Below are 23,935 nucleotides of genomic sequence, written 5' to 3'. Positions count from 1 at the left end.
TGTTTTTTTAATAAAATGAGCTCCTTAGTATTGTATTGTTTTGTATTTGGTTATTTATGTACCTCTCTTTCCCCACTTGTGTGGCCTCAATGTGCTTTTTTCGGTTGGAACGCCCTTGGTGACCGTTTTAGGTGTGCTGGAGTGTTCTAGGAGGTTTGGGTTAGGAGATGCATGTATGCATTTTTGCCAGTCTAGGACTTGGGTGGCTGGCTAGACTTAAGCAGTCCAGAAAGAGGCCAGGCACGTGGGTGGGCGCTGTTGGGGGTTGTGATACAGTGCTATTGTTGAGAGAGTGGATGTGTCGCCGGCTATACCGAATTTCTTTTCGTAGGCATTCACCGTATGCTAGGGGCATATGTGTTGAGGCATATCAAGTGTTTCAGTGTTAAGGCTATATGTGCTGCTAGACCGGAAAGCATAGCCGTAGTTGCATTTTACGGTGCATGGATGCTTGCCCGTGTCTGCGGCCTGTGTCCACAGATGTGGTGTAAGGTATACGTACCGTAGTCTGCAAGGTTATACGTAACGTAGTTTTCAGAGTTGTTCGGCTGAAGCGATCTCTGCCCAATTGCGAACTGCGTGGTCTCATTCATGGTCTCTCTAGTGCGAGGGTCTGCGCATGCGCTAAGCGTGGATGAGTTTATTGCGGTGTGCCGCAGCAAGCGCTGCAGGCTTCCCTGGTATATTTGTCTTATTATTTGTGGTCTCTCTTGAGCAAGGGTCTAACAGGTGAGCGCGACTGACTTTGTTGCGTTGTGCCACAGCAAAAACTGCAGACTTCACTGGTGTCTTTGTCAGGTGGGAATGTTGTTGTGCATGGGGTGACATGTGTCAGGTGAGCCGCTGCGAAAGCTGACGGCCACTGTGTTGTAATTGTTGCAAGGGATGTTGGTTTCAGCAGTGTAGTCTCAAGGTACATGAGTTCAGGGGAATATTGGGAAAAGCCAAGATTTTAGGGCCTTTCTGAATTTTAGGTGGTTTTCAATGTTGCGAATGTGTAGTGGTGGGGAGTTCTGCTAGGCCCTGAAGACCCTTCGCATATGGAAACAAGGCACAATCACCATATACTAGCGATACGACAGACACGAGGTTCGATTTCCAAGTACTAGGGTTTATTGCAAATAATATGCTCAGTCGGCCGACTGGGCCTAACGTCTCGCAACGTGTGTCACCCAGACCTCGTGAGACGCAAGAGAGCGAACATCATACAAACAGTTACATATATATACAAAATATTAGCCTTCAAGGCACATCAGAACCACCCATAATATATCTTCTTCAGCTAGGGTTCGGTGATGGACAATTATGACACATATGACACATTATGAAAAGTTTCTTAATCTATTATATTCAGCAACAGTTGCAGATATAGTTCTTTGTTATAAAGAACATAAAGCAGTCATTCAGTGAGGATATCGTGTTCGCGGGAGGGACACATTCCAAAGCACCTTATCTACTAGTTTCTATTCGTGAACTCAGGGTCAGCCCGTTCTGAGGAAGATCCGTGAAGGAGGGTATAAAAGTATAATTCATGTTTTAACTGCCTATTTCTACAGCTTAAGTGAGACAGGCCAGCACCTGGGCCGCTGATAAAATGCCATTTCTGCTTGCTCAAGGATTTCATGAGGGAGGAAAACAATGTATTTCTGTACTGCTTGGCATTCCTGTCTCAGCTGACGTTTCAACATGCAGGCTGTGGCCTTGTACCGCGTATGAGCTTTTCAGAATATAATATGTTTTAGCAAAGCATTTAACAGAAGAGCAAAAGAGCAAAGAGTGATCAGCACAAAATGGCAGATGTTACACAAGATAGATGCCCTGTGGTTCTATAGGCGATTCTGTGATCGCACATGATGCGATTGGTTTATGGGCAACATAATATACCTTCTCTACTTGGTTTAGGGTCATTTCTAGACTTACCATTTTTTTTTCGTAAGCAAAATGGGACAGTACGTGGACTGTAATTGATAGTATAGGAGGGGGGCACAACGTCCTTATTTCCTACTTGATTCATGTGGAAAGTGATTACTGATGATTTATAAGGCACAAACAGTCTATTTACTGGCTTTACATTCGTTTTTATTACTCTTGCCCTGTTAAATATGGAACAACCCACCGGTTCCATCACCACTTTTTCGAACTCATCCATGTCTGTTCCATCCAATTGACCCGTATCACTCTTGTTCCATTTCCCATTAAATAGTGCACTCAATGATGCATAACATTCCGTATTAAGCGGTATTGGCTGTATGTACCAACCCATTCCTTTTCCCCCATGCTGGGGTAAATGGGAGCAGACCCAACAATTCGTCCTATTCAGGATAGTGTGAGTCATATTCATAATTAAAAGCAATGTGTTATTATCATACCCTCTTCTGTGTCTCACCTCTGAAGGAGGAAGGGTGTAAGAGAGCACATGTACCGGACTGTCTGTGGCTGGAGCATTCGTGGCAGGGAAAAACAGGCTTAAAGCATGCACAGTTTCCAAATACCAAAAGATCGGGACCAGCGTACCCAAGATGCAAAGTAGCGTCATAATGATTAACATATTTTTCCCACAGAAAATTCCATGTAGTTAACAGTTTACAATAAGTGCTGAACAAAGGGCGCTCCAAACATTCGCAGGTCTCCCCATTACCATTTCATATGGGGAGAGTCCAGTCCTTGCCTGCACAGACATTCTCATACACAGCATAGCTAATAGCAACGCATCAGGCCACTTCAACTGACTCCCTGAGCATAGTTTGCTAATTATATTCTTCAAAATACCGTTCTGGCGTTCCACAAGACCGGCACTCATCGGGTGTCTAGCCGAGAGGAATCTTGTGTCAATCTTAAGGCCTGCACAAATCTGTAGTATCATGGCTGCAACAAAATGTGGGCCGTTATCTGACCATATTACACGTGGCAGGCCAAATCGGGAAAAGTACTCTTTTAGCATCACTTTTGCTGTGCTCCTTGCTGTACAGTTTTGAGCAGATAGGCCTCCACCCCTTTACTGAATTCACAGACCACCACAAGGACGTACTTGAGATTCTGACACCTTTCTATGAAATCAAAATGGGTCACTTCAAATGGCATAGAGGGTTGGGCCAAAACTACCTACTGGAGTCGGGGTTCCTTTTCCAATGTTATGTTGTAAACATGTCATGCAGTTTTGGACCAATCTGTCAGCAGTTTTTCTAATGTGCGGATTCTGCCATACTGTGTCTAGATGCTGAACCATTTCCTTAGCACATATGTGTGTGGGGCTGTGGGCCATAATGACCATCGCTGTTACATAGGCTTTGGGCAACATCCATTTTCTACTCGTTTTGTCTACCCAGCAACCCTCTATGTCTAATTCTGCTGTACCTTCAGACCAACTTGTTATCTCATCTGCAGTTGCTTCTGTTTGCATTTCTTTAACTGTGGCAATTCCATTCTCTACCATGCAGGGTACCTCTTCCGACCTTTCAATACACATTGTTGTATGTAAATCAGTAGCATTTTATTTCGCAATTTTGTCTGCAAATGCGTTTCCCAACATCACTAGCTATTTTTTTATGCACTTCGCATTTCATTATTGCTAATCATTTAGGAAGTGCAAGAGCAGACAACAATCTTACTATTAAAGTGCCATGTTGGATCTTTGTTCCATGTAATGTCAGGAAACCCCTCTCAGCCCATAATTGACCAAAATTGTGTACCACTCCAAATGCGTACTGACTGTCAGTATATATGTTCACATTTAAATCTTCAGAAATTTCACATGCTCTGGTTAACGCTATTATCTCTGCAGCCTGTGCTGAATTGTATGGGATTCTTTTGCTTTCCATAATACTCTTTAGTGTCGTGATGCCATATGCAGCGGTTGATGTACCATCGGGTAATTTGAAACAAGAGCCGTCACAAAATAGTTCTCCGCCTGGCTCTTTTTGTGGTGTGTCTATTAGATCGATTCTCCCTTTCGTTTCTTGCTCAGTAACCATTAAACAATCATGGGGGGGAAGTCTTTTTCACCCGTTCTTTCATTTTGAGGGGGCATTAACTCAGCCGGAATCAAAGTGCAACACCTCATAATTTGGATATGCGGTGCAAATAGAACTATTTCATACTTCGTCAGCCTGGTTGATGTAAGGTGCTGCGTCGGCGTTCTATTTAAAAGAACGTCTACTGCGTGAGGCATCATTATGGTGAAGGCGTGACCCACGACCATCCCCTCGGTTTGTTTTACTGACGCGGCAGCCACAGCAACAGCTCACAAACAGCATGGCAAAGCGCATGCAACAGGATCCAGCGTGGAAGAAAAATAACTGCATGGCCTATTTCTCCCTCCTTGTTCCTGTGTCAAGACAGCCAAAGCACAACCATTGTTCTCATGCACAAATAACTTAAAATTCTTTTCATAATTTGGTGTGCCCAAAACTGGAGCTGAACACAACGCCACTTTGAGCAGATGAAATGCTTCTTAACATTCCATGCTCCATGTCAAAGGCAAAGCAACATCCTTCTTTGTCAATGCCACCAAATATGATGCAGATGGTGGAATCATAGTTAAAATCGTCATCACGTCTGGGACTAATGGAAATTGAATATCAACTACTTTATTCAATCCGCACAGATAATTATGAAAGGATAAGTTATCTTGTTACCTCCTTTCTTATAAACTGGAAGAATTGGACTATTGCATGTACTACCTGAAATCTCTTCAATTACGTTACGTTTAATCAAATCAGAGACAATGCACTTCAATGCTCTCTCCCCTTCCACCGAGATCTTATATTTGTGGAATGCGTGGTAATGTAATTCCTTCTTTCAACACAATTTTCACTGGCTCCATCTTTAAGCAGCCCACATCGTTATCATTCATTGCCCATATACATGTTGGTACCTTACTCAATTCAGTCGGTAATGGTTTGGACAAAAATTGTGATACCAGCACACATGGAACTCTGCACAGATCCCTCATCATTGCCTTCAATGTACGTTTCGGCCCATTCTTTCAGCTGCTCTTTCCTCTCTTTGCTAATCATACTACAAGTCACTCTGGTGCTTCCTTTCAGCGCAGGACCCACCTCCCTAGAACTGTCTCCTGTGGCGGCTGCTAACTCACGCTCTGTCGGCAGTGGAGGAAATTGTGTCATGTGCACAGGGGGAGCTGGTGCAGACGGAACAACAGGAGTGGGGGTGGCAACTGAAGTGGAGGAGCAATGGGTAGAGGTGCAATAGCATCAGCACTACCTTGAGGATATTAATTTCTTCGTTCATTTAACATTTTTGTTTATTAGCTCATCTGATGTATGCAAATCTTGTTGTGGATATATTTTTTGTACACCTATTTGAAAGGCCCTGTCCATTCTCCTTAGATCCTCCGTTATTTTAAGCTCATCAAGTTCTAGTGCTTTCTGTGTGTTTGATATGTGTCTTTGTGCATGTTTCTCCCTACTTCTTAGACAGAGGTTAGCTTCCTTCCTCCAATCTCTCACGACATCGAATGCCGCTGGGCGTGCTTTTTTGCATAGCAATACTGGTTCCAAGTGTTCTATACCTGCCAACTCAAAAGTCCCATCGTGAGGCCACTGCAAGTCTGCTACATGTCTGGTCTTCCTATGCCAAATCGCGTTAAACATTATGGACCCTATTCCATACTTCAAATACATTTCAAACGCTGGTGACCCTACGGGTGGCGCAACCTGGCCAGTTTCCAAAGATTGTCTACCACAATGGAAAAATCCCACTAGACAAGAAGACAATTTCCCAGGCATAATTGATCTTTTACTCGTATCTTACCCTAGGCGTTTGATCTTGCAAGAGCAATAATCAATATCAGGCCGATTAAGAATCGGGGCACGACTCACCTGATCAATCAGTTTGTCACTCAAGATGCAATTCGTCCCTATACAGACGCAACCAAGAATCGTCGTGACTGCGTATCTGGCTCAATCTGCCTCGTTTCAGGACCCTCGCCTTGATGCCCTCTGGACACTCGTCGATCAGGGATCGGCTGTGTACAGATCTGCAAAGGAGTCTCTGACCACTTCTACAGGGGCGTCCCGAACACCTTTTGATCACGGCTTGACCGTCTCGTCCTCGATTCGTTTTCGCCTTCTTCAATCTTAATGTATACGATGGAGCAAAAGGGGAAGGGTCCCTATTCGGACGCCATTCTTTGCTAGGCCCTGAAGACCCTTCGCATATGGAAACCAAGGCACAATCACCATATACTAGCGATACGACAGACACAAAGTTCGATTTCCAAGTACTAGGGTTTATTGCAAATAATATGCTCAGTCGGCCGACTGGGCCTAACGTCTCGCAACGTGTGTCACCCAGACCTCGTGAGACACAAGAGAGCGAACATCATACAAACAGTTACATATATACAAAATATTAGCCTTCAAGGCACATCAGAACTGCCCATAATATATCTTCTTCAGCTAGGGTTTGGTGATTGACAATTATGACACATATGACACATTATGAAAAGTTTCTTAATCTATTATATTCAGCAACAGTTGCAGATATAGTTCTTTGTTATAAAAAACATAAAGCACTTGTTCAGTGAGGATATCGTGTTCATGGGAGAGACACATTCCAAAGCACCTTCACTACTAGTTTCTATTCGTGAACTTAGGGTCAGCCCGTTCTGAAGCATATCCATGAAGGAGGACCACTAGAAAAGTATAATTCATGTTTTAACTGCCTATTTCTACAGCTTTAGTGAGACAGACAGGCACCTGGGCCGCTGATAAAATGCCGTTTCTGCTTGCTCTCAAAGATTTCATGAGGGAGTAAAACAATGTATTTCTGTTCTGTTTGGCATTCCTGTCTCGGCTGATCTTTCAACATGCAGGCTGTGGCCTTGTACCGCGTATGAGCTTTTCAGAATATAATATGTTTTAGCAAAGCATTTAGCAGAAGAGCAAAAGAGCAAAGAGAGATCAGCACAAAATGGCGATGTAACACAGGATGGATGCCCTGTGGTTCTATAGGCGATTCTGTGATCGCACATGATGTGACTGGTTTATGGCCAACATAATATACCTTCTCTACTTGGTTTAGGGTCGTTTCTAGACTTACAGTTCCAGATGATTGGCGCTTGGACGGAGAAGGAGGAACCACCCAGTCTGGAGGAGTTGTGTGATGGGATCACTAGGCGAAATGCTGTGCGGGATTTGAGATTCCTAGAGGGTCGATAGGGAACGATTTTGTCTTGGATGAATTCCGGTCCGGTGTTGTGGAATGCGCGATGGGTACATGGCTTTAAAGGTAGTGTGTCAAGCAATCGGGAGCCAATGGAGCACTCTTAGGGGAGGGCTGATGTGTTCTCTGGCAGAAAGTTTAAGGAGCAGGCGTGCTGCCGTGTTTTGGATTCTTCAGAGTTTCCTTGGTAGAGATGCTGGGGCTCCTAGGTAAAGGGTGTTTGCATAGTCCAGGTGGGACAGGATGATGGTGTTGATGGCTGAGAAATGGTGGGGATATGTGATGTAAGGGACGATACGCCTGAGAATCTGTAGGTGGAAGAAGCCAGTTTTGGATACAATAGTTTTGTATTGGGTGAGGGATAAGTCTGAGTTCAACATGCACCCAAGATTTTTTACCACGTTAAGGACTGCCAGTGCTTGTCCTAGTGGGTTGGGCCACGGGATTGGTTGGGAGAGGAGGGCTGTTTTCTGGCAAACTAGGATTTCAGTTTTCCCACCGTTGAGGATGAGGTGCTTGGTCGTCATCCAGTGGTCAATATCCGAGAGGCATGAGGACAGGTCTGGACTGCCGGAGTCTTGAGTTTTTGGGATTTTGAGGATGATCTGGGTGTCGTATACATAGTTGTAGCAGGTAAGATTGTACGAGCGGATGATCGCCGGAAGGAGTTTTAGGTAGAAGTTGAAGATTAGGGGTGATACGGATGTTCCTTGTGGCACACCTTTACTAACTGGTCGTGTTGTGGATGTGAACTGGTAGAGGAGCACGATTTGTGATCAATTTGAGATAAAGGAGGATATCCATGAGAGGGCCGTATTTCTGATTAGTAGTAATTGTAGCCTGTCAAGTAAGATGGTGTGATCAATGGTCTCAAAGGCTGCAGAGTGGTCCAGCAGGATGAGAACCGCCAGCCTTCCGCATCAGCTATTCTTTTTAGGTCATCCCAGAGGGAGACTAGGGAAGATTCTGTTCCCCTTAGTGGTCTGAAGCCTAGAAGGTTGCTGGCTTCGTCTAATTGACCAAGCTGTTTGTAAGCCGGTCGGTCCATGAGTTTGCCGATGAAATGTGTGTTGGAGTTAGGCCGGTAGTTCTGGGGAAGGAGTGGGTCAAGTGTCTGTTTTTTGAGGATCGGATTGATATAGGATGTTTTAAGGGCATTCAGGAAAGATCTAGATGTGAGTGAGTGGTTAAGGATTGTGCGAGCAACACTACCTGCACAGGCAGAGGCCAGGGTGTTTTTGAGGAGTGAGGGTGGGCAGGGGTCCTCAGGGGAGCCTGACGGGCAGCTGACTGCTACGAGCAAGAGGAATTCTGTGATGGGAGAGAAAGTCGAGGACATGTAGTGGGGGGTGGAGGTTGGTCTGAGGGTGGCTGAATGGTGGCAGGGGCATATGTTTTAATTTAGAGATGATAGCAGAGCATCTTTCATTGGCGGCATTGTGGAAGTGGAGTGATAGGGCATCACAAAGGGCTTGGGAGCTTGGTGGGGGCAGGCTCGAACAAGCAGGGGATTTGAATTTGGCTATGATTCGATTTAGTTTGTTGCATGGGTTTCGAGTGTTTAGGATTTGGTTCCCATGGAATGTTTTCTTGCTTTTTTTGATTTCCCGTCTGTATGTTCTGGTTGCCCTTGCTAGGGCGTTTTTTTTCTGGGCTGAAGGGTCAGCTCTCCATGTCCATTCCAGACGGTGCTTGAGAGTTTCGAGTGATATGAGGGTGGCAGTGAACCACCTAGGGGTTGGTCCTGGTCTCCGTGGGGTCCGTTTTGTTGGGGTGATGGGTGTGAGGGGCTTTGTGAGCCACAGGTCGAAGGGTCCAATATCTGAGGGTACTTCCTGGAGGCAAATTCTATGGAGGGAGATGAGCAGTGAGTGTTCTAGATCTGGGGTGATTACAACTTTGTTCCGTACTGAAAAAGTAGGGGCGGTGGTTGGCGGTGGTCATGTGTGGCCTAGAACGTTATCCGCTGTACTCACAGGTATGATGAAGTACATTGCTGAGTGATCAGTCCATGATAGGGGCGGGGGGCTGGCTAGATATATTTGTGGTGCTGAAAATTGCGTTGAGGATGTGGCCTCTTGTGTGGGTTGATGTCGAGATGTAATATTTCAGGTTGAAGGATTCTAGGTTGTCTGTGAACGATCTGGTCATGGGGTTTGACGGGTAGTCGGACCATATGTTGAAATTCCCTAAGATGGTAAGAGATGGGTGTAGGATTAGGTTGGTGGCTATCGTTTCACCAAGAGTGTCTGCAAAGTTTCTGTTGCAGCTGGGGAGTCGCTAGATGAGTAGGAAACTGTGTGAGGTGGAGGGCGTGAGTTGGAGTTTTACCAAACCAAGAGAGATTCGTAGTCTGGGGTGGTGGTGGAGGTGTCCTTGATTATTAGCTTGTATTGGTGTTTGTGTAATATTGTGAGCCCCCGTCCCCTTCGCGATCTGTACCGGACAGTGAGGTTGTATCCAGGTGGGAAGGTCTTGTGCGCGATGGGTTCGAAGTTGTCGGAAAACCAGGTCTCGGTAATGAAAAGGATGTCTGGGTTTTCATCTGTGATGAGGTCATGGTTGTGTAATTTGTTTTTGGAGACTGACCTGGCGTTGATGAGGGTGCAGGATATTTGGTGGGATGTTCTTGTTAGCGTTGGATGGGTGGGGATGTAGGGGATAGCGGGCGGCGGTTTTGGGGCCGGGCAGCATGGTGGGTGTGGCACAGCAGGAGGAGGCGGAGTGTGAAGAGGAAGGCACAACTGGAGTAGGGGAGTGGAAAAGGGAGTAGAGGGGCGGGGAATAGGGCTAGGACCAGGTTAGGTGCGGGTGGAGAGTGTTCGCTCCTATACTTTGGTGGCAGTGGTTGCGTACTGTGTTGGAGGATGGGTGATGCTAGGAGAGGCATAAGGTGTCTTCTGGTCTCGGCCTTTCCTTCACTTTGGCATAGTCCTAGGTGTGTGGGTGAGTGTGGGAGGGGCTTTGGAGCTTGAGGATTTTACCAGAGCTGCTCTTGCTGCGCTAAGGCCGGGGAAGTGGGAGTTAGAGGTGCTGTGTAGTTGATAGGAGACAGTGTGAGTAGAGGGTGTTGATGGATGGTTGGTGGCAATGGTGGTGCTTGATGGGTATATTATGTGTCTCGCTGCGTTGTTTGTTATGTTCCGGGGGCAAGGTTCACTGCTCCCTCTCTCCATCTTGCCATTCTTAATTGCACAGAGCAGGAACTACGAGTGGGGGATCGTGGGACAGAGTCTGGTGGGCTGGTCTGGGGAGGGATGGGATAGGTGTGATGTGAGGGTTGCACATTGAAGGTGTGCAGTGGTGGGGGGTGGGCTGTGTGTTGGTGGTGGTAGGGAATGACTGCAGAGGATCTCATTGGGCCTGCTGGCGTGCCAGCGTGCTGCTCTGCTTTGGCTGGTGTGTGGCATGGTGCCTGTCTGGTCTATGGCTGTTAATTGGCAGAGTTATGCAGATGAGGCTACGTTTCCCTGAAAATGAAGCTACTGTTTGGTGTGTCAGAGGCCTACGTTTCTCACTACCGTATGTTTTATAAATTAGTTGGCATATATGGGGAATAAACCTAGGATTGAGAGCCCTCTATAGTGGGAGAGAGGCCTAGGTTTCACAATACAGTGGATTTCACAGTATAATAGTCAGATATGGGGAACACTCAGTACCGTAGGTTTCACACTATAATAAGCAGATGTGGGGAAACACCTAGGATTGAGAGTCCTTTATCGTGGGAGAGAGGACTAGGTTTCACAATACAGTGGGTTTCACAGTATAATAGGTGGTTATGGGGAACACACCTAGAATTGAGAATCATGTATAGTGGGAGAGAGGCCTAGTTTTCAGCAAATATTTTAGGTAGGGCAACACACTTAGAATTGAGAGTCCTGTAAAGTGCGAGAGAGGCCTAGGTTTCACAGTACAGTGGGATTCACAGTGTGATAGTCAGATATGGGGAACACTGAGTACCGTAGGTTTCACAGTATAATAAGCAGAAGTGGGGAATACATTTAGGATTGAGAGCTCTGTATAGTGGGAGTGAGGCCTAGGTTTTACAATACAGTGGGGTTCACAGTATAATAGTCAGATATGGGGAACACTGAGTACCGTAGGTTTCACAGTATAATAGGCAGATGTGGGGAATACATTTAGGATTGAGAGCTCTGTATAGTGGGAGTGAGGCCTAGGTTTTACAATACAGTGGCGTTCACAGTATAATAGTCAGATATGGGGAACACTGAGTACCGTAGGTTTCACAGTATAATAGGCAGATGTGGGGAATACATTTAGGATTGAGAGCTCTGTATAGTGGGAGTGAGGCCTAGGTTTTACAATACAGTGGCGTTCACAGTATAATAGTAAGATATGGGGAACACTGAGTACCGTAGGTTTCACAGTATAATAGGCAGATGTGGGGAATACATTTAGGATTGAGAGCTCTGTATAGTGGGAGAAGGGACTAGGTTTCACAGTACAGTTGGTTTCACAGTGTGATAGTCAGATATGGGGAACACTCACTACAATAGGGTTCACAGTATAATAGTCGGATATGGGGAAACACCTAGGATTGAGAGCACTGTATAGTGGGAGAGAGGCCTAGGTTTCAGCAAATATTTTAGGTAGGGCAACACATTTAGAATTGAGAGTCCTTTATAGTGCGAGAGAGGCCCATGTTTCAGAGTACAGTGGGATTCACAGTGTGATAGTCAGATATGAGGAACACTCAATACAGTAGGTTTCACAGTATTATAGGCAGAAATGGGGAACACACCTGGGATTGAGAGGCCTATATAGTGGGACAGAGGCCTAGGTTTCACAATACAATGGGTGTCACAGTGTAGTAGTCAGGTATGGGGAACACAAGATTTGCAAATCCTGTGCAGTGGGAGAGGGTCTAGATTTCAAGTAGTGATATCTGTGAAAAGTTGTTGTTGTGCCTATCTTATCCGTTGATGCTGGTTGACGGTGGCCTGATTCTCGGGAAGGCATGTCTGGTTGCTGCACCCTCCTGGTAATGCTGGGTTGTGGCTGGGTTATGCCTTCGCAGCCACCTCGTGGTTAGCTGTTGTTGTGGGGCAGGGGTGGGGTCTGAAACTGTGGCTGGGGTTTAGGAGGGGGTGCTGCTGGTCCTACTCTGGGGTCAGAGCGTTGAGCAGGCTGGGTGGGCTGGGCCAAGGTACCCCTTTGGTTGTATGTGTTGCTGAAAGGAGTTAGGGGGTGGTTGGTGGTTAGGCTCAGTTTATGTGGGTGGCTGCTTCCCCTGCTGACACTTACAGACACTATCAGGAGCCGCTACTGTAGGAGCCGCCCTTTGCCTAGGGGCCCTTAGCAGGAGGGGCTGCACAGGCATTGGGCTGCCCTGGGTGGGTGTGTTAAGAGTACTGATTAGCCAATCACAGGAGGGGGGTGGGAGGGAGGAGGGATCAAGCCCGCACCCACAAGGAACGGCTCTGGAGGAACACCACACTGTATACATAGTATTCAGTGGTCCAAATACACCAAAGGCTACCAATTCCAAAAGGTTTGCAGGCAATCTATCTGTTGATGGCTTACCTCGACCCAGAGTCGCAGGAAAATGCTGGTCTGACCAGCGTGCTGTGGCCTATAGCCTCGCACAACACAGGCTGTGTAATCAGCCAATCACAGGAGAGGGGCGGGTGGGAGGAGGGAACAAGACCACACAAGCAAGGAAACGGCTCTGGAGGAACACCACACCGTATACAGAGTGCTCGGTGGTCCAAATACCCCAAAGGCTACCAATTTCAAAAAGTTTGCAGGCAATCCATCTGCTGATGGCTTACCTAGACCCAGAGTCGTAGGAAAATGCCGGTCCGACAAAAATTGCAGTACCGTAATTAGCACCAAGGCCCCTTTGTGGGTCCCAACTTTAACGGCTGGTCTACACCAGCTGTTAAGGTCGGGTCCCGCAAAGGGACCTCGTAGTAAGGCGGTAAGGGTTAACGGTCACCGGTACCTTCCGTGTAATGAGGCCCATAATGTCGAGAAAAGATTTTTTTATGTTTTATTTTTTTATTTACATGTTTTTTTTGGGTTCCGCAAGTAAAAAAACAGGGTAAAACTAAAAAATACCTGCTCAGTTAGCTTATGATTTTGGGTAGATGTTCCCTCTCACCCACATTTAGAAGGAAAATATAGGCGTCTCCGGGACAACTAAGAAGTGGCTTAACCCTATGAATACTTCTGTGTAACCCTCCACATGTTGATGCAAAAGCCTTCTGGCCATCAGAGAAGTGCTACAACGCGAGTTTCAAAGTGACCCTCATGCAACTACTGGGGCATTAATTTTCTATTTAGCCGCCAATATCATCAAAGACCACTTCATCTATTGGGGACAAGGGTGCATCATGACCCAGAAATAGGACTCCATACTTTTGGTATGCATAGCTTGACAACTTTTATACTATCTTTCACATGGGACACAATTTGTCGGAAAATTCATTTTTTATGTGATTTACCTTAATGTCAGGAACAGTTATCCGTGATTCTGGATTTTTGTCAAGCATTTTTAGAATCAGATCCTTGAGTTCCTCGCTGATGCTTGGCCTATAAAATAAATGGTTATGGCCTGGTTAAATTGATGAGCTCAATGCACAGAAAGAGTAAAGCGATTTAAATGAAAAATGGATGTCATTAAGCACTTGACAATGCATGCAGTAAGTCTTCATAAATGTCTACATCCAATGCAGGGCCATAAATACTCATGGACAATTGGGGGTGCCAGCCGCATTTCCCATTTCATTAAAGATTTAAAGACAAATATTACCACCCGTGGGGCGAGCATCAGCCAGTTAGGAGACTGAGAAGTCCATCCGAGTCCAGCAATATATGACTGTGTCCCTTCCACAGTCAGCCATTTTCTGATCGGTCAACTGCAACCAATTGGCACCCTCTTTTGCTACCCATGACTGTCCCCGAATCCAGCTCCTCCTACCGCTACACAAGGACCCACTTTACCACGCCCTTGCTCTGGCAGTCCTTCATTCCATATGCACCACCTTCTTTCCGCCGCCCGCAATGACGGCCACCCAGAACATAGTAAAGGGACTTAACTATGAGCTCCCGGAATTATTTTTTTTCCATTAGCCATCATTGTTTCTAGCTGGTTTCCCTCAAAAACAAAAACAAAAAGTTTTGATTGGAAACCATTTTTGCTTTTAGCACTGTGGCTGAAGCGTCGGGTGCTAATGGAGTTAATCACTAATTGAGGGGCAGAATGGCCATTAATGGCCCTTGTCCCTGGCTGTACTCGAGCAAGCCAAGCTTGGTCTGTCAGACTGTGCTCACTCCCAAACCCAAGGATTAACTCTGTGGTAACCAGAGCCATAGAGAAAGTGTTGATAGAAAGCATACAAGGAAAATCTAGTCAGCTGTTTTCTCTTGCCTGTACTAAAAGTCCTGAGATGCTACTGGTCTCCGCACACAGCTTGCACCAACAGAAATTCTTTAACACTTTGGCTATTTAATTCAAAAAGACATCCCCTCAAAAATCTACAGCCCACCGGTTACTGCACGCCCCAACGTGTCTCCAATAAGGTGTGCGAATTTGCCGTACTTTGCAAAGTGTACTGAAAAACGTTGCGAGGTTCTTTAGAAAATTATTACTATATGCATAAAAACACGTTGTGTACATTTACAGATATTATGTACATGTATGTACTTGCTCCCACCTATGCATATTTATTCATGGGCTGACAGGAGTAAATGAATGCTCGCTCCAGTCAGTTTGGAAATAATTACTGGTTTTGATTAATGAATGACTTGCTTATCATTTGGATAGACACCACAGATTTCGAAGAATATGTGCTCTTAATAAAGAACAACGTCAATGTGTACTGTTGCTTATTAAGAGCACATATTAGAATTTCTTGAAATCAGATTGTGAATTCATGATGGTCTGTTGGTAAGTTATCTGTGCACGAAACCAAGAAGTACTCTTTGGCACTAACAAATATCGAAGAGCCTTGCAATGGAGCATTCTATATGGGAATGCTCCTGGTTAATAGAACAACACCCTGAAACATGATCATGAACTAGAAGTTTAATAAATATCACAATGGCTCTCAAAATGTGGATATCACAATTATTCCCACTGTAGAGACGGAGATGTGGAGCGACTTGATGAAGGTCAGACTAGCAGCTTATCTCATGAACAGACCTTGAGGACAGGTCGCAAACCAAATTCAGACCACCTAGCTCATTTACTCCACCTGACTCTGAAATTCCACCAGAGATCGTGGTTTTTGAGAATCTGGTTCTCAAAGGGTTACCCCAGGCAGTTTTTAACACCCTCAACCGGAACTCCAAAAATGTATCTCCTTGGAAGCTTGCTGCTCTCCAGGAATTACATGAGAATCAGTCCATTATATTCCAACCAGCCGACAAGGGTGGTGGGATTGTCATCATGGATGTCGCCCACTATGAAAGAATGGCCAGGATTCTGATTTCGAACACAGACCACTACGCTTGTGTGCGAGTTGATCCATCAGATTCAATAATGATGTACATCCAGGAGCTTTGCACGGAAGGCGGCGAAAGTGGGTTTCTATCACAAAAAAAAGCAATGTTTCTTACTCCCAGGGACTTGCGGGTTCCAGCAATATACATGTCAACCAAAATTCACAAAAACTTCCTAGATCCACCAGGGTGTCCTATTCTCTCCCTTTGTGGGTCAGTGTTGGAACCCGTGGTAACTATCTGTACAGTTTGTTGCAGCCTTTTCACTTAATACAATTTCTAGATATTTCTTCAAGGACACCACATCTGCTATTTGACTTTTGGAGGCTACAGATTTTGAACATGAGCAGCAACTACTTGTTACATGCAACATTAATTCATTATACATGAACATTCCTCAAGATGAGGCCATTCGAGCCATTCAATCTAAATTGGATCAATGCCCTGACCCACACCTTGTTCCCACCCGAGCTCCTGTAGATCATGTTATGCGAGAACTTCTTCCCATTTGGCAATAAATTGTTCATTCAGAAGAAGGGCACATCCATGGGCACAGCCATCGTGCCCAGTCTGGCAAACCTATTGATGAAAGAGTTTGAGGACATAAACCTCTACTCAAATAATCCCTATTTTTCTAATATCACGCATTGGCATCGATATATAGATGATATATTTTTGATCTGGAGCGGTTGGGAGGACATTTTACAAACCTTCATAGAATGGCTTAACAATCAGAATATTCCCTTACAATTTACCTATCAGTCAGCCAGAACTGAACTACCCTTTCTGGATCTTTTGATCAAAAACACAAACAAGAAAATATACACCACTTTGTTTTGAAAATCCACTGATCCAAACTCACTTTTGTTATTTAACAGTCAACACCATAGAGCCATGAGGGAGAACGTATTTTATAGTCAGTTTCTGAGAGTTAGAAAGAACTGTTCTTATAGAGAGGAGTATAAAAGGCAGGCTAAAATATGTATTGATCGAATGAGAGACAGAGGTTATCCAACTAAGTTACTGAAGCATGCTGCCAAGCGTGCCTATTATACAGACAGGGATGCTATGTTATTCCATCAACCCAAAACCAGTACGAGTGACAGATTGGTTTGTGTGACTACCTTTTCCAGCAACACATCCAGGATAAGAAATTTTTTTAAAAACCATTGGGGCCTAGATCGTAGAACAGCCCGAGTCTCTCAACCATGTTTGTTCGCCCTTAAGAGGGGACCAAACATTTGTGACAAACTGGTCCATTCCCGTTTTTCATATATGGGTGCTAGGAATACAACATTAACTGACCTTTGGCGTCTGTCAATTTGACCAGTCACGGGACACCACCCATGTGGTAATTGCAGTGTGTGCGAGTTCAGCTTCACGGCCACCACTTTTAATTACTGTGACGTGAATTGGACTTTGAAACAACACACAAACTGCAATTCTAGCAATGTTAAATACATGGTTCAGTGCCCATGTGAAAAGTTGTAGATTGGGATGACCACCAGAAAGGTCTCCACCCATATCTGAGAGCAGCTATCCAGGATCCGTAACACCACCCTGGCCCCATTTGTGCAACTCTACATCGAACAAGGTCACACAGACAGATATTGAATGGATGGTCATTGATGACATTATCCCTGACCTGAATAATTACAGTATAATCTCTAATCGCTTTATCAGGCTGGAGCAACACTGGATCCTCAGGCTCAAGACCCATCAGTCAGACCTGAATGAGGGGATTCTCTGGACTGCACTTGTCTGGGAACCTTACCTGCTAGAAACTCTTTAATCCTTGTTCAGATTACCATTGTTTTGCTATGGACCCCGTGTTCATGGACACTATCGGGCTTGACCCACTTACCCTTTTCTTCTTATCATTTTTACATTACTTTTTTCAATTGAGGTGATCGCATCCAACTTTAATCGACCATGGGTTCAGGTTTTCTTATCGACAGTATGACTTTCAAAGTTGGGACAGCCATTCCAACATGGCGGCCGAGGAATCAGCATTGTTCCTTTGAGCTGCCAGGTCACATGACACTCAAACAGCCTTTATGTGAACACTCACGTTGTTTTAAGGGACTCTGTTCAGGAGCCCTGTAACACGCCTGGATTAATGAAGGAGTACATCTGGACATGGTGGTTCAATGCATGGCAAGCCAGAGGTGGAAAAGGAAAGGGGCCACCTTGTACGCATTGAAACAATTTGCTTGGTTCTGCGCAAATACTCCCCACGGTACACCGCATTGCATGCCCTTCCAACTACGCTTCTTTCTCGTTAGTGCACACATCGGCGCAGGGATGTTGCTGGCATCGTGTTCCAATAATTCAGATTTGATGGCGATCCCAGTTTCACTCACGGTATGTACCACAGTTGAGCCCGACACACACTTGTTGGTCCTTAGTTGTCTTAAAGTATCATGATGTTTACTTTCAATTTGGTCCTTTCTTTTTGCAGGGTTTGCAATGTCATTGATGTCTGATGGTAGAACATGCAATATTTACTGTCGGGTTGGATGCTGGTTCTCTTATCAATTAGTTGTGAATCTCCTGAAAAGTACTGGTCCTCCAGTTGTTTCAAAAAGCTCACTGTACCAATTTGGCCATTCAGGCTCTCTAATAGTGCTAGAGGACTCAGGGACGCCAACGTAGGATTCCCATGAAGAAAGAACAGTTTCAACTGTTTCGCTATAAGTAAAGCAAGCGTGCTTTAACATGGTATTGAATTTACCAAGTCGGGTGGGAGGGTGCTTGGAAAATGTTTCTAGGTACCTTGTGACACAATCTATATTATTTTATGTTGTTTTCAACAGTTGTTCAATACAACCATCTTGCCATACATTTTCTTCAACCTGATGAAGGCTTGGCCCGTGAACTTCTTTGGCCATTTAAAGCCGAAACCTGAGTAGGCTACTGCTGATGGATGACTAATACTTCAGCTTCTTGTGTTTGATACAGTCCAGGGAAAGAGGCAGATTAAATTGTGATATGTGCCCTTTCTGATCTTATTTAGCATGAAGCAATTGCACGGAAGACAGGGCTGATATGCCTATGCAGTCCTATGTGCATGACCCGAATTTGAGCCTTTAGGTTTAGTGGTTTGTTTCATATGTGGATTTTGTCTTTTATAGCATTTTTTATGTGTCACAGTCTCTTGGTGACCATAGCTCCTTTGGTCTTTCTTTTCTTTGTTTCAAGATGGTTCTGTTTAGGTAATTCATTTTTTCTTAGTCGGTTTTGATATTTTGACATGGCTTTTTCATTGTTGTGTATTCCTTATTAAGAAACTTTGCTTGTGTAGTGTTGCCTCTATGAACTTTCAGAACAAATGAACATATTCATGGAATTTTGTTTTGTTTATTAAAAAAGAATCCCTTTTGAATAATTGTTTTTCTCCCATTTGATTGAGTCTGAATGAATACACTTGCCTTTTGTATCATGCATGTTTTACAGATCAAACTTCTTGGCCCATGAAAATTATTGTGGTCTTCCTCTCTCATGTTCCCAACTGTGTCATGAATTCCGAGTATATTAAAGCAATGCCTAATGTTTGTCTGGAATAGTTACATTGAAACCTAAAATGAATAAAGGTTCTGCCCCAGTTAGGTTCATAGCTACTTTCAATAGTCAAGTTTCTCAAATCAGGGATATACTGAACAAACATTGGTCCATACTTAGTGTGGTCCCAGATATTAAGACACACTTATTTTAGTTAAATTCTTTTTTTTTCCTCTTAACCCTTTTAGTTCTGGACTTTAGTTTCTGTCCACACCTTTTTGGGGACAACTGGTATAGAAACATAGAACGTGCTTGTTCATATGCAAAGGAGCTATTTTTTCTCCTTACTCAGAGGCCATCTTTTTGTAGTTTATTTCTTTTACAGCAATGGGTGGGGCACTGTATGGTAATGATTTCCTTTAAAAAGAAAAAACAGAGGTGCTAATGATAATAATGCCGGTTGTGGTGGACTTGCTTCGCTCTAGTCTATTAACCCTGCAAGCAGGCCGTTAACCTCATGGCACACCTCACCATAGCCAGCATTATTGCCTTTTAGGGATGTTGGCAGGTTATAATAATAAAGAATGGGTGAGCAGAGGACCTTGATCATTGTCACAAGGACTGAAGATTTCTGCCCAACTTTGTACTGTGTGGCCATTGGATTTAATTATGAACCACGATAAGGAACTAGAGTTCAAACGTTGTATTAAGTAAACATGGTGTGTCCAGTCTTATGTCTTTGTACTGACACAATGTTTCTCCATTTAAAAGTCTCTAAGAACTTTTCCATTAAATTCCTGGATGCAGTTTTCTTCTATAAACACGTCATCAATGTATTTTACTGACTTTCCCTTCAATTCTAAAAATCACCAGGAATGCTGCCTTCATATCCCAGAATGCAGTGATTATCTGTACAGTTAATTTCTTAAAATCTTTAAGGACGCAATGCAGTTTCTCCATCTACAATTACACTATCACTGTCTCTGGAAAATGTGACGGAAATGTCCAATATATAGTGTAATTTGTTGGTAAATCCGTCAAATTACCACCTAAATCAGTTACGCCATTTGGACCCATGGGTTAACCACAGGATTACAAATGGTGGTAGGGTGGTGCAATTCCCCAGGTGAATCTGCCACTTTTTCTCCAATTCTGCCAGTGGTAAATCCACCAAATATTATGATCTGGTGGTGCGGAAAAAATGGCAGTGATGGAAAAGAAAGGGTTCCATGTGATCTTAACAAAAACTGAAATAATGAAAACATTTTTCATGAACCTAAAATACTGAAAAAATACCCATTTCATTTAAATGTGGGGGGTCCCACAACAAGCCCTCCATTTCCCTAGGTCTATAACCCCACCACAACCCCCTCCCCACCAGTTTTAATCCCTTACCACACCCCAATATATATTTTGAAAAAAAAAAACAGTTTTTCAGTATTGGGGGTCCGTTAAAAGTTATCCATTATTGGAAATTCATTAACATCACTGGATATAAAAAAATGTGTTGTTAGCGGAACTATCACCACTGTTTTCCCCCACACTGCTAAACTTGGAATGAGGTCCATAGTGACCTGGGGAAATACCCCATAACAAAAAGTGTTCACCAAACTGTAGAGTTTTAAAAATCAGTTTATGTGAGCTCGTAGAACCTTATCAGGCAGTGTTTTTTTAATCACACTTTGTCTCTCAATGGCTTTAGGAACTTGTACTGTAAGTTACATCATAGAGTGTCTCATATCACATTTAGTTTCTCAATGGCTCTAGGAACTGTCTCTCTCCACTCAAATCACTTCACTCATCACACAGTGTCTTCCTTCAGTGTCGCTCAACTGTTCTGTTGACACCATTATGTTCTCCTTTTCTGCAGTATTGAGTATCCATGAACCTCTCTCCCTTCCGGACTCCCCTTTCTGCTACCTATTCATTAGAAAGACTTACAGAGTCCCTGCATGGCCACAGGGGCTGGTTTCCAGATCCACCTCCTCACCTTGCTTTCGAACCACGTCTGTAGCATCACATTCTGCCGCTTTTCATGGCCGCTCCCCATTTCTGTGCCTGACATCAGCAGTCTCTCCATCACATGGCAGATCGGCTTTGAGCCTCCATAGGCTGCTCCCAGTACTGTATATGTTGGCTGGTTCAGAACATCTGCCCACTTCTGCCAAATAATTCCTTCTTCCCCCTGCATCTGGTCTTTCTATTGCTCTTGGAAGATGCAGGGCTGCCACTGTGTCACGTGTCTATGGACATGGTGGAAAGAATTGTGGTGGCCCTGAGATTCTGTGGTCATCAAGGGCACTTCACCATTCAGTCTCTCCCATAATTTCCACATCGACTCTTGAGGTGGGGGGCAAGACATAAAATCTATGCGAAGGTGGGGCTAAGATGTTTACTCCAACAATTATGCAAATTTGACAAATTAAATAGTGGAAACCAGTCCTACAGATAAAGGGTGTATCAGCCTCTTTTACTCGCTAGTCATTTTTTGTATTTGTATTAATTGAATTTTTTTGAGCGCTTGACGCCTAAGCGCTGAGCAAAGTAAAATAAATGGTACAATGAAAATGAACATGTGAGAGAAAACAAACCGACAGATCAGTGAGAGAGAAGATGAGCTTTGAGGTGGGACTTAAAGAGGGGAAATAAGATAAAAAGCATAGAGCAGGAGGGAGAGAGTTCCAATTTTTTGGTGGCAAGCAGATCAAAGGACCGGAAGCGAGATGATCCACAGGAGGAATTGGGGAGAAGTTAAGAAAAAAAGCTATTGAGAGCGAAGTGGTCGGGCCGGGGAGTAGAAAGAGATTAAGGAAGATAGATACAGTGGGGGCAAGGCCATAGAGACGTTTGAAGACAATACAAAGGAAGTTACAGAGTAGACTAGTTTAAAAAGAAAGCCAGTGAATGGAGTTTAGAGCATAAGCTATAGATTTGCAGGGGAAAACTGTGCAGAGTACCCAAATGGATGAATGATAGATAAAAGGAAGAGGAGCTAGTTAGATGCCAGAATGCCAACACAAAGAGAGAAACATTAGAATAGCCTAGCGAAAATTGGAGAGGAAATGAGGAGTTTGGTAGAAGAGAATGTAAGAAAATGGTGAGCTTTATGGATGTTAACAATTTGATAGCGGGAGGAACGGAAGATAGAAGAGATGTGAGTGGAAAAGGAAAGTGAAGAATCAAATATAACACCAAGATTACGGGCCGACAAAGATGGAAAGGATAGAAGGGGGAAACCAGACTGAAGAAGGAGGTAACGGATGGGGGATAGTAAGAGAAGGGAGGACTAGGACTTCTGCTTTCGAGGGATTAAGGTGGAGATAGTGAGAGGACATCCATGATGAATAGCAAGAAGACAGGCAGTCAAGGAAGAGTAAATAGAATCATTGAAGGAATTGAAAGAACGATTGTGAATCATCCGCGCCAAAAAGAGGAGATGAGAGAGCTGAGAGGAGAGGTATAGAGGGGAAAAAGGAGGAAGCCAAGGATTGAGCCCTGGGCAACACTGTGTGCCAGAGGCAGAATGGCGGAACAGTAACCAGCCTAGGAGACAGAGAAAGTGCATCCTGAGAGGTAAGAATGAAACCAGTTGAGAACCAGTTGAGAATAGATTCTCAAAAGCCCAGTTCAGAAAGAGAAGAAAGAATAATAGTTTGGTTGACCATGTAAAATGCAGCTGAAAGATCGAGAAGTACAAAAATAGAGGAAAGTTTTGAGTGGCGAAAGGTGAGAAGTGAATTAGTGACAGACAAGCAGTTTCAGTGGAGTGGCATGGCCTAGAGCCCAACTGGAAAAGAGGTCAAAGATAGTGAAGATTGATAAAAGAGGAGACTTGAGACTTAACGAAACGCTAGAGAAGTTTAGAGGGAAAAGGGAGAAGAGAAATAGGGTGGTAATTAGAAGGCAAGGAGGGATCAAGTGTGTTTTTTTCAAGATAGGAACAATTGATGCATGATTGAAATTAAGAGGGAACAGTGGAAGATGAGAGAGAAGTATTGAAAATGGAATTAACAAAGGAAATAAGTCTTGAATAAACTGTCATGAATAGAAGAGCAGGAAGAGGATCATCCGGGGAGGAGGTGGGATGAGCCCAAGTTAAGCTAAGGCAGAGGCGATGTCTGCATCAGTGAGACAGTGAAATGCAGACATCACCAAAATAGGAGAAGTAGGACATCTAGGGGTAAAGGAAGGAGAAGAGGGAGTAGGGAATAGAAGACCAAAGAAGATTTTAGAAGTAAAGTAGTTAGAAAAATCGATGCGAAAAAGGGAAGAAGATGAAGCAGGATCAGAAGGAACAGGAGGAGGACGACGAGAAGGAAATAGATTTAAGTTCTGAAAATGATGACGACGGCGAGAAGCGAGTGAGGTAAAAAGAGAGTGAAAGTATTGTTGCTTGGCACAGAGAAGCAGTGAGTCATGAGTATAGTGAAGATAAGATAAAAGGGACAGATACATTGATCTCCTGCACTTGCGTTCAGCATGTCACAGTAATACAGTAAAAGCAACAGAGCCGTAAAGAAGGCCTAGAGCATCAGTCAGGGTGTCAGAGTGAAGAGAAGAGGCCAAATCAGTTAAAGAGATGAAAAGATATAGAGAGGGAAGAGTAGAGACAGTAGCAGAAGAAAAAGAAGAGATATTAATGAGCCGAATGTCCCTGTGACGGAAAGTAGATGAGGTTTGAGAGGTGGAAGAGGAATGAGGGAGCGAAAAGGAGAACGAAAGAAGGGAGTGATCAGGACCGTAGATTGGAAGAGCATTAACTGAAGCAGGCATAGGGATGATG

At 44.2% G+C, this 23,935-nt stretch overlaps 1 protein-coding gene across 3 annotated transcripts in view; it reads right to left on the bottom strand.

Annotated features, from left to right (window-relative positions):
- The window catches only part of LOC138487944 (calcium/calmodulin-dependent protein kinase kinase 1-like), a 1,547,719-nt gene that overhangs the window by 384,930 nt on the left and 1,138,854 nt on the right, over positions 1-23,935 (bottom strand). For all 3 annotated transcript variants that reach the window (XM_069614593.1, XM_069614594.1, XM_069614595.1), the window contains one exon: positions 13,653-13,740. In XM_069614593.1, the coding sequence (XP_069470694.1) occupies positions 13,653-13,740 (88 nt within the window). The remainder of the gene's footprint in view (positions 1-13,652; positions 13,741-23,935) is intronic.

Source organism: Ambystoma mexicanum, chromosome 9 (assembly GCF_040938575.1).
Source record: "Ambystoma mexicanum isolate Mex_15411 chromosome 9, UKY_AmexF1_1, whole genome shotgun sequence".
Classification (NCBI taxonomy): domain Eukaryota; kingdom Metazoa; phylum Chordata; class Amphibia; order Caudata; family Ambystomatidae; genus Ambystoma; species Ambystoma mexicanum.
This window is presented reverse-complemented; position numbering and strand designations above follow the sequence as displayed.